The 12,672-nt window shown below is 55.6% G+C and overlaps 2 protein-coding genes across 2 annotated transcripts; one reads left to right on the top strand and one right to left on the bottom strand.

The window, feature by feature from the left end:
* Positions 1–19: 19 nt before the first annotated feature.
* Positions 20–428, bottom strand: DL89DRAFT_266892 (uncharacterized protein). Its single transcript, XM_040887285.1, has 3 exons — positions 307–428; positions 206–257; positions 20–161 (listed from the first exon to the last, which is right to left on the bottom strand). The coding sequence occupies exons 1-3, from the start codon at positions 337–339 to the stop codon at positions 91–93; spliced, it is 156 nt and encodes a 51-aa protein (XP_040744324.1). The 5' UTR covers positions 340–428; the 3' UTR covers positions 20–90.
* A 123-nt stretch (positions 429–551) lies between these two features.
* On the top strand, positions 552–12,656 carry DL89DRAFT_322164 (uncharacterized protein; the record flags this gene model as incomplete). The annotated part of the gene is made up of 16 exons (XM_040891327.1): positions 552–561; positions 1,314–1,408; positions 1,511–1,912; positions 1,950–2,019; positions 2,153–2,838; positions 2,867–3,652; positions 3,711–3,806; positions 3,853–4,539; positions 4,577–4,898; positions 4,975–7,714; positions 7,761–7,824; positions 7,910–8,908; positions 8,993–9,616; positions 9,648–9,843; positions 9,881–10,866; positions 10,908–12,656. The coding sequence occupies 16 exons, from the start codon at positions 552–554 to the stop codon at positions 12,591–12,593; spliced, it is 10,449 nt and encodes a 3,482-aa protein (XP_040744323.1). The 3' UTR covers positions 12,594–12,656.
* Between the last annotated feature and the right edge of the window lie 16 nt (positions 12,657–12,672).

Genomic DNA, 12,672 nt, shown 5'->3' with positions numbered 1-12,672 from the left:
AACGGCGGCGACGGCAACAGGACCTCAAAGCGCCCTCCACACGCTCAGATACTCGGTTGGGACGCACTGATTGGCTGCCTCTAATTACTGTTAAGGAACCGGCATAGTGATCACCCCACCACCAAAATGCAACATGGACCAATTGGTCTGGTAGAGTGTACCTGGAGAACCGAGTGTCCAGAGCAAGCCAGTATGCCATATACACAGGAGACATGTTGCATGTATACATGCATGTGTAGGGTGGCGTCGGTGAATGACTTAATAGAAACAAAGTGGATCCACACCAGGCTTGTGAGCGGTAGGAACACTCTGCTCTTCAGCTACTAAACCGCCCGCCATTTGGTGGCTGGTGCCGACCAGCTGAAACCCAACACAGCACTCGTGTCCAGAGATAGGCATCCACCCGTGATACTACACACACAGCTGGCACTTGGGTGTAGCAAGGTCGAAATCAGTGGAGACCTTGAAGCTTGAACATACAGAAGAGAGCTAGAAAGAGTTACTGAGTGCTTTAGCGGCCAGACCCTAGATCAGCACTGGGGGCTCGTCACATGGCCGCTGGTCGAAGCATGGCGACATACGATCTATAACCTTACCATTGCAATTTTACATGGTGGAGGTGTAGCAGCCGTGCCTCACTTGTGCTTGTCATATGTTTAACCTAGCAGCGTGCCTTCTCGTATGTGTACCCGAAGAGCGAACAGCTGCTTGTAATGGTGGCGTCCTGCTTTCCAGCACGATCTACTTCTCGCCTCCCCATTCAAGTTTTTTCTTTTTGAGGCTTACGCGTGGCCAAATACGTAAATGACAAGGTGGAGAAATGAATGAGAAGGCTGCATCCCATGCTTAGCCATGCTATCCGTTTGCTAGATAAAAACTAACGGGCAGCGGTATTGCCACTAGCCGCGAAAATGGCGTGTTTTCTGCAGTACAAGCAGTTGCTCAAGATAAAGCTTTTTATCTCGACTGGCAGCAAACCACAACATTTATTGGGAGTGGCTGCAATTGTCTGCGCATTCCTTACACTTGTCTTTTGCCGCCTTTCTATTTGCCATATTTTGGTCAACCTGGCCAGCAACAAATTGAACAATACACTCTAGAGGGCACCAGCAGGCTTCACTATTCCTCCCTTCACCCCTGAAATGTGAGAGCCTCTCTTATTTCCCTTCGACAATATCTCTTTCCTGTTGCCTCTGCCAATTTGACTTATCTATTTGCTTTGCCTGACTCCCACACATAATTACGTGCGCAAGTGTCATAACATCGCCTCTACATTTCTACACCATGAAGTCCGATCATATTGCCGATACCAGGATCAGAGGCTGAGCTACGCGTGACTGTTCCTGCCGACCATGTGGCCAAGTCCCACGCGCTATTCGATGATTTTTGCAATGCCACGATCCACAACGTCGAAGCTGCCGCGTCTGCACTCCCGCCTATCACCCTTGCTCTGTTTATCGAGTACACTTTCCCTCGGGACATATCCCTCGCCTCCTCCTTGCTGACTGAGTTCCAAAACCAATTCCTCCATGGCCGCGATATACACGTGGTTGTCAGTGAACTCCAGCTGGACATTATACTGACACAGACGGTTCTTCGCGCCTATTATTCGGCGTGGGAATTGCTGCAACACCAGACATCTGCCAAGCCTTCGGCATTGTTTGCATCTCCAAAGACACGTCTGCTGGCCATCTTTGGTGGCCAGGGCGGTATGGACGACTACATCAACGAGACCCGCTTCATCTACATGACGTACCGCCCGCTGGTTGCTGAATTTGTTGCCAGCATGGCTGGGTTTCTGGGCCGTGAGGCTGCTGCGCCACTGTTCCGCCATTTGTATACAGAAGGGTTCGATGTCCTCCGGTGGATCACCCAGCCCGATTCGGTTCCCAGTGCCGAGTATATGACGTCGGTTCCTGTGTCTATTCCCGATGGTTGGTCTGACACAGCTCATGCACATTGTCGTTTCGTACAAGACCCTCGGGGTATCACCTGGCGAGTTTGCTGGGTGTTTCAAAGGTAAGCAAGCACACGCACTGAATTGCTGGTGCCTTTTGTTACGGCCAATGCGTAAGGATGCGAATAGCAAGTGATGGTGACGGTATTGGTATTAAAGTTGGATATGCGGTGTTGCCAAACGTTTACTATCTAGCTGCCGCCGGCCACAGCCAGGGCATCACGGTTGCTGCTGCTCTGTCAATGGCAAAGGATGAGCCATCGTTTTATGAGACCGCCAAAAAGGCGCTTGGGGTACTCCTACTGACTGGTGCCTTCCCGCAGCTCGACTATCCTCGCACCCAGCAGGCCATGGCTTCGAGCTCGGCAGACGATATGCAGTCGCAGTCTGTATCGCCGATGGTTACCGTGATCAAGCTGACTCGCACCCAACTCGAAACTGCCATTGCAAAGTACAACCAGGCCTGGGAATCCGATGCAGACAAGGTGTATCTGTCGCTGAGTAACTGCGCATTGATGCACGTTGTATCTGGTGCTGTCAAGTCGCTGGAGCCGTTTGTCAAATCCCTTGAAAGCGAATTCGACCACGGCGGTGTTGATCAGACGCGAGTGCCGTTCTCGCAGCGCAAGCCTGGAATCACCATCAAGTTTCTCAGCATAACCGGGCCCTACCACTGTAAACTGCTCGAGCATGCAGTTGAAGGCGCATGCCAATATGCCGAAGAACGCGGGTGGCTGATGTCCTCAGCAGACATGCAGCTTCCAGTGCGCGCCGGCGACGATGGCCATGACATCCGCTCAGAAAAGAACATCTCGGCGTACCTGCTGAAAAGCTCGTGCGTGCTACCAGTCAACTGGATCCAGGCGACAAGACTTCCAGGCGTTACACACATCGTTGATTTTGGACCAGGCAGGCGTGAATGGATTCGGCGCGCTTACGTTCCGGAACCACGAGGGCCATGGCGTACCAGTGATTTGCATTGGTGCCTACGACACGCAGAGGACGCCACTTGGGACAAAAACCGACCTATACAAGACAGATATGCAGCAGGTCAAATCGGCTCCAAACTGGCAAAGGGAGTTTGGCCCGCGCCTGATACGCACCTCAAGCGACGGCCGGATCCATATCGATACGCGGATGACCCGGCTGCTGGGCAAGCCGCCTGTCATGGTCGCCGGCATGACCCCATCCACAGTAAGCGAGGTGTTCGTGTCAGCTGTCATGCGTGCCGGCTACCACATCGAGTTGTCTGGCGGTGGTCACTTCAGCGAGCCGATGCTACGCGACAGGGTCGACAGGATCCTGAAGCTGACCGATAGCGGCCACAGTGTCACGATCAACTCGATTTATGTGAACCCGTTCCTGTGGAACATCCAATACCCGGCCATGCAGGCCATGCGTCGCGAAGGCGTGCCCCTAGATGGCCTGTGCATTGGAGCTGGCGTGCCATCGTTTGAGGTTGCCAACGAGATCATCCACACGCTGCGTGCAGTCGGCTTCCGCCACATCGGCCTCAAGCCCAGCTCGGTCTCCACCATCCGCCTAGTTATCAAGATCGCCCAGGCCAACCCCGACTTCCCGGTCATGCTGCAGTGGACTGGCGGGCGAGGGGGCGGCCACCACTCGTTCGAGGACTTCCACCAGCCGATTCTGGAGACCTACGGCGCTATTCGCACCCGGAAGAATATTGTTCTTGTCGCCTGGCTCCGGCTTTGGTGGTGTCGACGATACTCTCCCGTATATCACCGGCGAGTGGAGCAAGCGCTTTGGTTACGCACCTATGCCATTTGATGGGGTGTTGCTAGGGTCCCGCGTCATGGTGGCCAAGGAGGGCCAGGCCGCGGATGCTGTCAAGGAAGGCCATAGTCGCTGCTCCGGGTATCACTGACGCCGAGTGGGAGCAGACATACAAAGGCCCTGCTGGCGGCATTGTAACTGTTCTATCGGAAATGGGCGAGCCGATCCACAAGATTGCGACCCGTGGTGTCATGTTCTGGAAGGAGATGGACGACACCATCTTCTCGCAGCCGCGCGACAGGCGTCTACCGCTGCTGCTGGCCAAGAAGAACTACATCATCGAGCGCCTCAACAAGGACTTCCAGAAACCCTGGTTCGGCAAGAAGGCCGATGGCCGTGCCGTCGATCTCGAGGAGATGACATACGCCGAGGTCGCCAACCGCCTGCTCGAGGTGCTGTACATCCCGCACCAGTCGCGCTGGATCGACGTCACCATGCGCAATTTGGTGGGCGACTACTTGCGGCAGCTTGAGCAGCGGTTTATCAGCTGCACTGGGCCGTCATTCTTGCAATCGTTTGACCAGCTGGACGATCCATTTGACTTTGTCAAGCTGTTCTTGAACCAGTATCCTGACAGCTTTCAGCAGCTGCTCAGCACCGAGGACATTCAGCAATTCATCAGCCTGTGCATGCGCCCTGGCCAGAAGCCCGTGCCGTTCATCCCGCTCATGGACAAGGACTTCCACATCTGGTTCAAGAAGGACTCGCTGTGGCAGGCCGAGGACATCGATGCCGTCGCTGGTCAGGACGTTGGCCGTGTGTGCATCCTGCAGGGCCCTGTTGCTGTGCGGTACTCGACCAAGGCCAACGAGCCCTGTCAAGGACATCCTGGACAACATATACCACGGCCAGATTGCGTCGCTGCTTGATACGGAATATGGCGGTGATGAGTCCAGGGTCCCAACCGTTGCGTATCTTGGCGGCATGCCAAACGCACTGAGCCTTCCTTCTCATGTGCAGGTAGCAGAAACCAAATCCCAGCGCACATTCGTCCTGAGCAGAAACGAGCTTGAGCTTCCTAGCGTGGAGTCTTGGCTGGCTGCGCTAGCAGGCACGGAACTTAACTGGCTTCATGCGCTGTTGATGGCACCGACTATTGTGCAGCACCATACATATACTGACAGCATCGTGCGTCGTGTCATGCGTCCACGCATTGGACAGATGGTCAACATAACACTGCGAGACAAAGTGCCACAAAAGGTTGAGGTTATTGACGCTAGTGGCGACCTCGGCCTTGGACTTTTGCATTGACTCGGATGATATCATCCACTTCAGCATGTACTCGAGGCCACGCGCAACAGTGTGCACGCTGGAGCTCATGCTCCGCTTTGTACCAAACACTCCATTTGCACCAATCCACGAGGTCATGGCAGGACGCAACCAGCGGATCAAAAGGTTCTACTCGCAGGTGTGGTTCGAGGACAGCCGTGACGGTGATTCATGCATCGGGATCAGTGACCCAGCAGCAGTATTCTCCACGGAGGCTGCAGAGATTAGTCCTGACATTGTGCTTGACTTTTGCTACGCCATTGGCAACAGGTCCAAGTACTATATTGACCCGCTATGTGACCAGCAGATGGTGCCTCTCGATTACGCAATACGGGCATTCTGGCCGACATTGTGCAAGTGTCTGATGGCACAGACAAGCGACGGTGACTTACTCAACCTGGTGCATCTGTCAAACGGATTCCGGGTGCTATCGAGCGCCAACAGGCTAAAACCAGGGCAGACCGTCAGCAGTACTGCGAAGATCACCGAGGTCATGGATACCCCATCGGGCCGGCAGGTGCAGGTCCGAGGAGTCATCAACCAGGAGTCAGTTCCAATCGTTGAGATCACCACATCGTTCCTGTTCCGTGGCTGCACACCCAACTACGCTAGCAACTTCCACGACATTGACGAGCAGCCCATCAGCCTGCATTTGGCTTCCAAGACTGATGTCGCCCTGCTGAACTCCAAGGAGTGGTTTGTTCAGGCATCAGGAGGCAAAGACACGATCCGCCCTGGCTCGGTACTAGAGTTCCATCTGAAGTCTCGCTACCGCTTCAAGACACACAACGTATTTGCCTCCGTCCACACCTTTGGGGCTGTATACATCCATGCCTCCTCCTCTGTGCCTGCCCATGTCGGTGAGGTCGACTACGAGGCAGAGGAATCATACGGTAACCCGGTTATAGAGTTCTTGAAGCGCTATGGCCGTCCCAAAGATGGGGTGCAGCAGCTAGAAAGCGATATCCCACTAGTTCCTAGATCCATGGTACAGCTAGCCACTGTGACAGCGCCAGCTAGCAACCACCAGTACTCGCACGCATCCACCGACCACAATCCTATCCACACCAGTCCGTATTTTGCCGACTACGCTAACCTGCCTGGAACCATCACGCACGGAATGTGGACGAGTGCTAACGCACGCCGCTGCGTCGAGATTTTTGCTGCACATGGCCACCCGCAGCGTGTGCGTGCATTTGACGCCAGGTTTACTGACATGGTTCTGCCTGGTGATCGGCTCGAGACCAAGCTCCATCATGTCGGCATGAAAGATGGCTGCATGCTAGTCAGAGCCGAGACTGTCAATCAGCACGGCACTACAGTTCTGACAGCAGCAGCCGAGGTCGAGCAGCCGCCTACAGTGTTTGCCTTTCCGGGCCAAGGAGCGCACGAGCAAGGGATGGGCATGGAGCTGTATGCGCGCTCAGAGCCGGCTCGCAGGATCTGGGATTCGGCCAACGAGTTTATGCGCACTACATACGGTATCCCACTGATCGACATTGTACGCAACAACCCAAAAACATACACAGTCCATTTCGTCGGCGAGCGTGGCCTGCGCATCCGCGAGAACTACCGTGCCATGGTCTACGAGTACAGCAGCCACGACGGAGCTGGATCGCTGAATCGCCCGCTCTTCCCAGAGATCACCGAGAACACGGACTCGTTCACATTCTCGTATCCCAACGGCCTACTATACGCAACTCAGTTTACCCAGCCAGCCATACTGCTATGCGAAATCGCAGAGTTTGTCCATCTCGAGGCCAGTGGCATTGTTCCCAAACATGCTGCCTACGCAGGCCATTCACTAGGCGAATATGCTGGTTTGACCGCCATCGCCAACATTATGACGCCAGAGTCCGCTGCTGACCTAGGATTTTGCCGCGGTCTGACAATGCAGCAGTCGGTCCGGCGCAACCCAAATGGTCAGTCTATTTATGCGATGATGGCAGTCAGCCCGGCTCGCGTTGGCAAATGGTTCACGGCAGACAACCTCGAGACTGTCGTCAACGCAGTTCAGCTATATGGGCAATACGACGGGCTGCTGGAAATCGTCAATTATAACGTCCGAGGAGAGCAGTACGTGGTATCGGGCGAACTGATCCTGCTGGAGGCGCTGAACCGGATTCTGGAGGCGGTCATTAAACTAGGGTGTCTCCCTGGATCGCTGGTGGAGCTTACCAGGGCATCAGTCCAGAGCGCATTGCATATCAGAGAGCGGACCGGGTATATCCCACCACGCCGCACCTCAGCAACAATCCCGATCCATGGAATTGATGTGCCATTCCACTCAACCATCCTAGGTGCTGGTGTACAGTCGTTCCGCAAGGTTTTGCAAACCAAGATCAGCCCCGACAGCATCATCCCTGACAGACTTTGTGGACGGTATATCCCAAACCTGACAGCTCGCCCGTTCGATACCACAAAGGAGTACATTGAGAACGTGTATGCATTGACCAAGTCGCCGTTCGTCCTCGAGCTGATCCAGAACTACAGCTCATCCAACCTTCAGGCAGACCCCATTCTGGTGCAGCAAGTCACATACACGTTGCTGATTGAGATTCTCGCATACCAGTTCTCATCACCTGTGCGCTGGATCGAAACGCAAGATGTTATGCTTACCGAGATCGAGGTCAACCGTTTCATCGAGGTTGGGCCGGGCAGCGTGCTAGCGAGTATGCTGAAACGCTCGCTGTTCAGAACCCCTCGTTCCAGCAATGCTGACAGCGACACGAATCAGAGAGCGCACGGAGATTCTGTGCACATCATCGGACATTAGCAAGATTATGCTCCAGGATCGCCCAGTCGCGGAAGCCCCACTAGCAGCGGTAGAAACAGCTGCCCCGATCCAAAGTAGCAAGCCAATCCCTCAGAAACCTGTGCAGCCAGCAGTCGCAGCCAGTATACCAGCAGCATCAGCCGGAGGCGGCCGGCAGCGGCGGTATAGCAGAGGAGATACCTGATGCTCCCGTGCAGCCACTCGAGACTATCCGGGCGCTGGTCGCATACAAGCTGAAGTGCGGGCTGGGCGCCATCTCCGCCGACCGAGCAATCAAGGACTTTGTGGGTGGCAAATCGACGGTTCAGAACGAGATCATTGGCGACTTGCAGAAAGAATTCAAGGACGACTTCCCCGAAAAGCCAGAGGAGATCCCACTCAACGAGCTTGCCCAGAGCCTGTCCCCGACTGCCGACTCCTTGGGCAAGTACTCATCAGCACTACTGGCCCGCATGATTAGCAGCAAGATGCCTGGTGGATATGGCCGGGCCGCCATTTCCAAGCACCTGTCATCCACCTTTGGGCTGGGACCGATGCGCCAGTGTGGACTGCTGCTGGTTGCGCTGACTCTTGAGCCTGCAGTGCGCCTTGACTCGGAGTCCAGTGCGAGGAAATGGCTAGCCACCGTCGCACACGAGTACGCTACGCTTGCGAATGTTACCTACAAGGCCGCGGCGAGTAGCAGCAGCAGCCAAGGATCGGGTGGTGGTGCAGTCGCCGTGATCAACAGTGCAGAGTTCGAGGCATCCCAGCTGGCACAGAAGCAGATGGCCATCCAGCAAATGCGGGTCCTGGCGCGCTACCTGGGCATTAGCGTCGATACTGCGATCAATGGCAGTGGCAGTGCTGAGGAGCAAGAAAATGCGGATAGCGAAGGCTGGCTGCAAGAACATGGCGGATTCTACGCGGACAACTTCAAACCAAAGTTCTCTGCGCTGATGGCTCGCCATTTTGACTCGTCGTGGAACTGGGCGCGCCAGGATCTACTCGAGCTCTACTACCAGCTAGTGCTGGGGAAGATCACCAAAATCGATCTCAGCATGGCATCTAACTGCCTCCACTTGGTGAATCGTCTGACACCCAGTATCATGGACAGCCTGAAGTTCATTGTGAGCCATTCTAGTCAGCATCTCACACAGGGACATCGACTGGCACACAAATACGGGCTTGGCTTGCTTGAGCGATGCAGCGAGTGCTTGGGCGGGTCTCCAGTTTACCAGTTCACAGCCAAGCTGCTTGCTCCGTGTCTCCAAATGGACCATACCGGCAGTGTTGTGTACAAGGAGGTCGAGCGCCCGGGAGAGCAGTCCATAGCGGACTACGTATCCGCAGTCACTGATAGAAACTTGTCGCAGATTGCTGCTACGCTGAAGGCAAGCCACGCGGCGCTAGACAAGATGATTGAGCAACTCGAGCTCTCACACATGTTTGCTCCTGCCCAGCAGAAGCTGGATATGCCCAAGGTCAAGCTACCCCCAATGGTGCATTTGCGCAGCAAGGTCCGCGACCCGACAGTCTGGGAGTATGACCCGGCTCTGTCCGAGTCCTACACCAACGCCCTAAACGACATATGCGAAAACGGCCTGACGTTCGCCAACAAGACAGCCCTGCTCACCGGCTGCGGACGCGGGTCAATTGGCGTGGAGGTGCTAAAGGGTCTCCTAGAAGGTGGAGCCAGCGTTGTCGTCACAACTTCCAGCTACTCACACAAGACCATGCGGTATTTCCAAGACATCTACCAGAGCCATGGATCGCGTGGCTCGCAGCTGGTAGTTGTGCCCTTCAACCAGGGCTCGCGCCAGGACATCGAGTCGCTTGTCAAGCTACATATTCGGCGATGCAAGCAAGGGCAGGTGTCTGGGCTGGGACCTGGACTATGTGCTTCCCTTTGCTGCCATCCCTGAGATGGGCTGCGAGATCACCGATCTTGGTTCGCAGTCCGAGCTTGCCCACCGCGCGATGCTGACAAATGTGCTCCGCCTGCTGGGAGAAATAAAGCAGCACAAGAGCAGGCTCGGCTACGATATGCATCCCGACGCTGGCAGTGCTTCCCCTCTCACCCAACCATGGCGCATTTGGAGGCGACGGGCTATACGGCGAAAGCAAGATCGGGCTGGAAACCCTGTTCGGTCGCTGGCACTCTGAGTCCTGGTCGTCGTTTATCACCCTGTCCGGAGCCGTTATTGGCTGGACGCGCGGCACCGGGCTGATGGGCGCCAACAACATCATTGCTGAGTGTGTTGAGAGATTAGGTGCCCGCACGTTTTCCACAGAGGAGATGGCTTTCAACATCCTTGGCCTCATGCACCCGAGGATGTATGCGCTGGCGGCTCTCAGCCCCGTGTGGGCCGATATGGCCGGCAACTTCCAGTACTATCCGTCGCTGATCGGCTCCACTGCCACGCTGCGCCATGCCCTGCGCGACGTCGACACGATCCAGAGGGCAGTTACCGTGGATAGCTCCCTGGATTACACCTCCATCGCCGGTAGCGAGTCTGAGCGTGTTTACGGTTTGTTCGTTGCCCAGAAGCGTGCCAACCACCGTTTTGCGTTCCCAGAAGTCAAGTCGTATGAGCAGCTCGACCATCTTCACTACCTGCAAGATATGGTCAACCTGGACAAAGTCGCTGTCGTGACTGGCTACGGCGAGGTTGGGCTATTTGGCAATGCCGAGCTGCGCTGGGAGATGGAGGCACACGGCGAATTCTCGCTGGAGGGCTGCATTGAGCTGGCGTGGATCATGGGCCTGATCAAGCATTTCAATGGCAAGCTCCAAAAGACAGGCAAGGCGTATACTGGCTGGATTGACGCCAATACGGAGGATCCTGTGCGTGACATTGACGTCAAGTCCAGATACGAGAAGCATATCCTGGAGCACACGGGCATCCGCCTGATCGAGCCCGAGCTTCTGGACGGCTACGATCCGAACAAGAAAGGAATCATGTGCGAGGTCCAGCTCGAGTACGACATGGAGCCATTTGAGGCAGCTGTCGAGGAAGCGTCGCAATTCAAGCTTCGCAATGGCGACAACTGCTGCACGTGGGCCAACGACGATGGATCGTGGTCAGTCAAGCTGCTGAAGGGTGCGAACGATTCATGGTGCCCAAGGCTCTGCGCTTCGACCGGCTTGTGGCTGCTCAGGTTCCGACGGGCTGGAGCGCTGAGCGCTACGGTATCCCCAAGGACATTGCCGACCAGATAGACCCAATCACCTGCTATGCCATTGTCGCCACAGTTGAGGCACTGGTGCGCTCAGGAATCACGGATCCATACGAGATTTACCAGTACGTGCATGTGTCAGAGATTGGTAGCTCCAGCGGCACGGCTCTTGGTGGGCTAAAGTCAATGAAACGCGTGTTTGCAGAGCGCCTGTGTGACAAGGACCAGCAGCCAGACGTTTACCAAGAAACATTCGTGACTACGCCGCCAGCCTGGATCAACATGCTGCTGCTGTCCGCCTCTGGTCCGATCAAGACGACAATTGGAGCCTGTGCATCAAGCGTTGCCTCGATTGACGTCGCCATCGACACTATTCTGTCAGGAAAGGCCAAGATCATGGTTGCAGGTGGCATGGACGGGTTCAGCGAGGAGTCGTCGTATGAGTTTGCTCAGATGAACGCAACTTCAAACTCGGTCGAAGAGTTTGCCCGTGGCCGCACGCCCAAGGAGATGTCCCGGCCATGCACTACAACCCGCTCAGGGTTCATGGAGGGTGAGGGCGCGGGTATTGTCATAGTGATGTCGGCATCCACTGCTCTGCAGATTGGCGCTCCAATCCACGGAATCTTGGCCATGACTGGCACAGCCACCGACAAGGAAGGTCGCTCGGTCCCAGCACCAGGCCAGGGTGTCCTGACATCAGCACGCGAGCGCACTGGCGCTGCTCCTTCGCCACTTCTCGACATCAGGTACCGTCGGCGCCAGCTCAGGAGGCGCCAATCGATGATTAACGAATGGCGGCGCCAGGAGCTCGACTACATGCGTCAAGAGGTTGCCGAGTTGCGCCAGTCGCCAGCTGGGTTGGCATGCGACGAGAGAACCTTTGTCAGCGAGCGTACGGAGTTCATTGACCACGAGGCAATACGCCAACTGCGCGAGTCCACTGACCTGTGGGGTAACTTCTTCTGGCGCCAGGACCCACGCATTGCACCTTTGCGCGGCTCACTGGCTGTGTGGGGACTGACTATCGATGACATTGGCGTTGCCTCATTCCATGGCACCTCGACCAAGGCCAACGACAAGAATGAATCAGAAATCATCGACTGTCAGCTCAGGCATCTGGGCCGCACCCCAGGGAACCCAGTGCTGGCTGTGTGCCAAAAATGGCTGACTGGCCACCCGAAAGGTGCCGCTGCTGCCTGGATGCTCAATGGGGCCATGCAGATCTTGCGCACTGGCACTGTTCCCGGCAACCGCAATGCAGACAACATTGCTAGTGAGCTTGAAAAGTTCGACCATGTTGTCTATCCGTCGCGGTCCATCCAGACGGACGGGGTCAAGGCTGTGCTGCTCAAATCGTTTGGATTCGGCCAGGTTGGTGGCGAAATCCTAGTCATACATCCGGACTATCTGTTTGCTACTCTGGGCAGAAGCCAGCTAGATACATACAAGGCCAGGGTCATGGGCCGTGAGCAGAGCGCATACCGCCACTGGCACAACACTCTCACGGGATCCAGCACATTCGTTCAAATCAAAACCGAGCCACCGTATACCGCTGAGAACGAGCAGAAGGTGTATCTGGACCCGCTTGCGCGCACCAAGTTCGACCCGGTTACCAGAAAATATACGTTCTAATACTAGGCACTCTGATTTTCTTTTCCCAATTATTGACGCTATCCATTTGGAATATAGTTTACCACACTTGCATCACTGC

The sequence above is a fragment of the Linderina pennispora genome (assembly GCF_002104995.1).
Source record: "Linderina pennispora strain ATCC 12442 chromosome Unknown DL89scaffold_5, whole genome shotgun sequence".
Taxonomy (NCBI): Eukaryota; Fungi; Kickxellomycota; class Kickxellomycetes; order Kickxellales; family Kickxellaceae; genus Linderina; species Linderina pennispora.
This window is presented reverse-complemented; position numbering and strand designations above follow the sequence as displayed.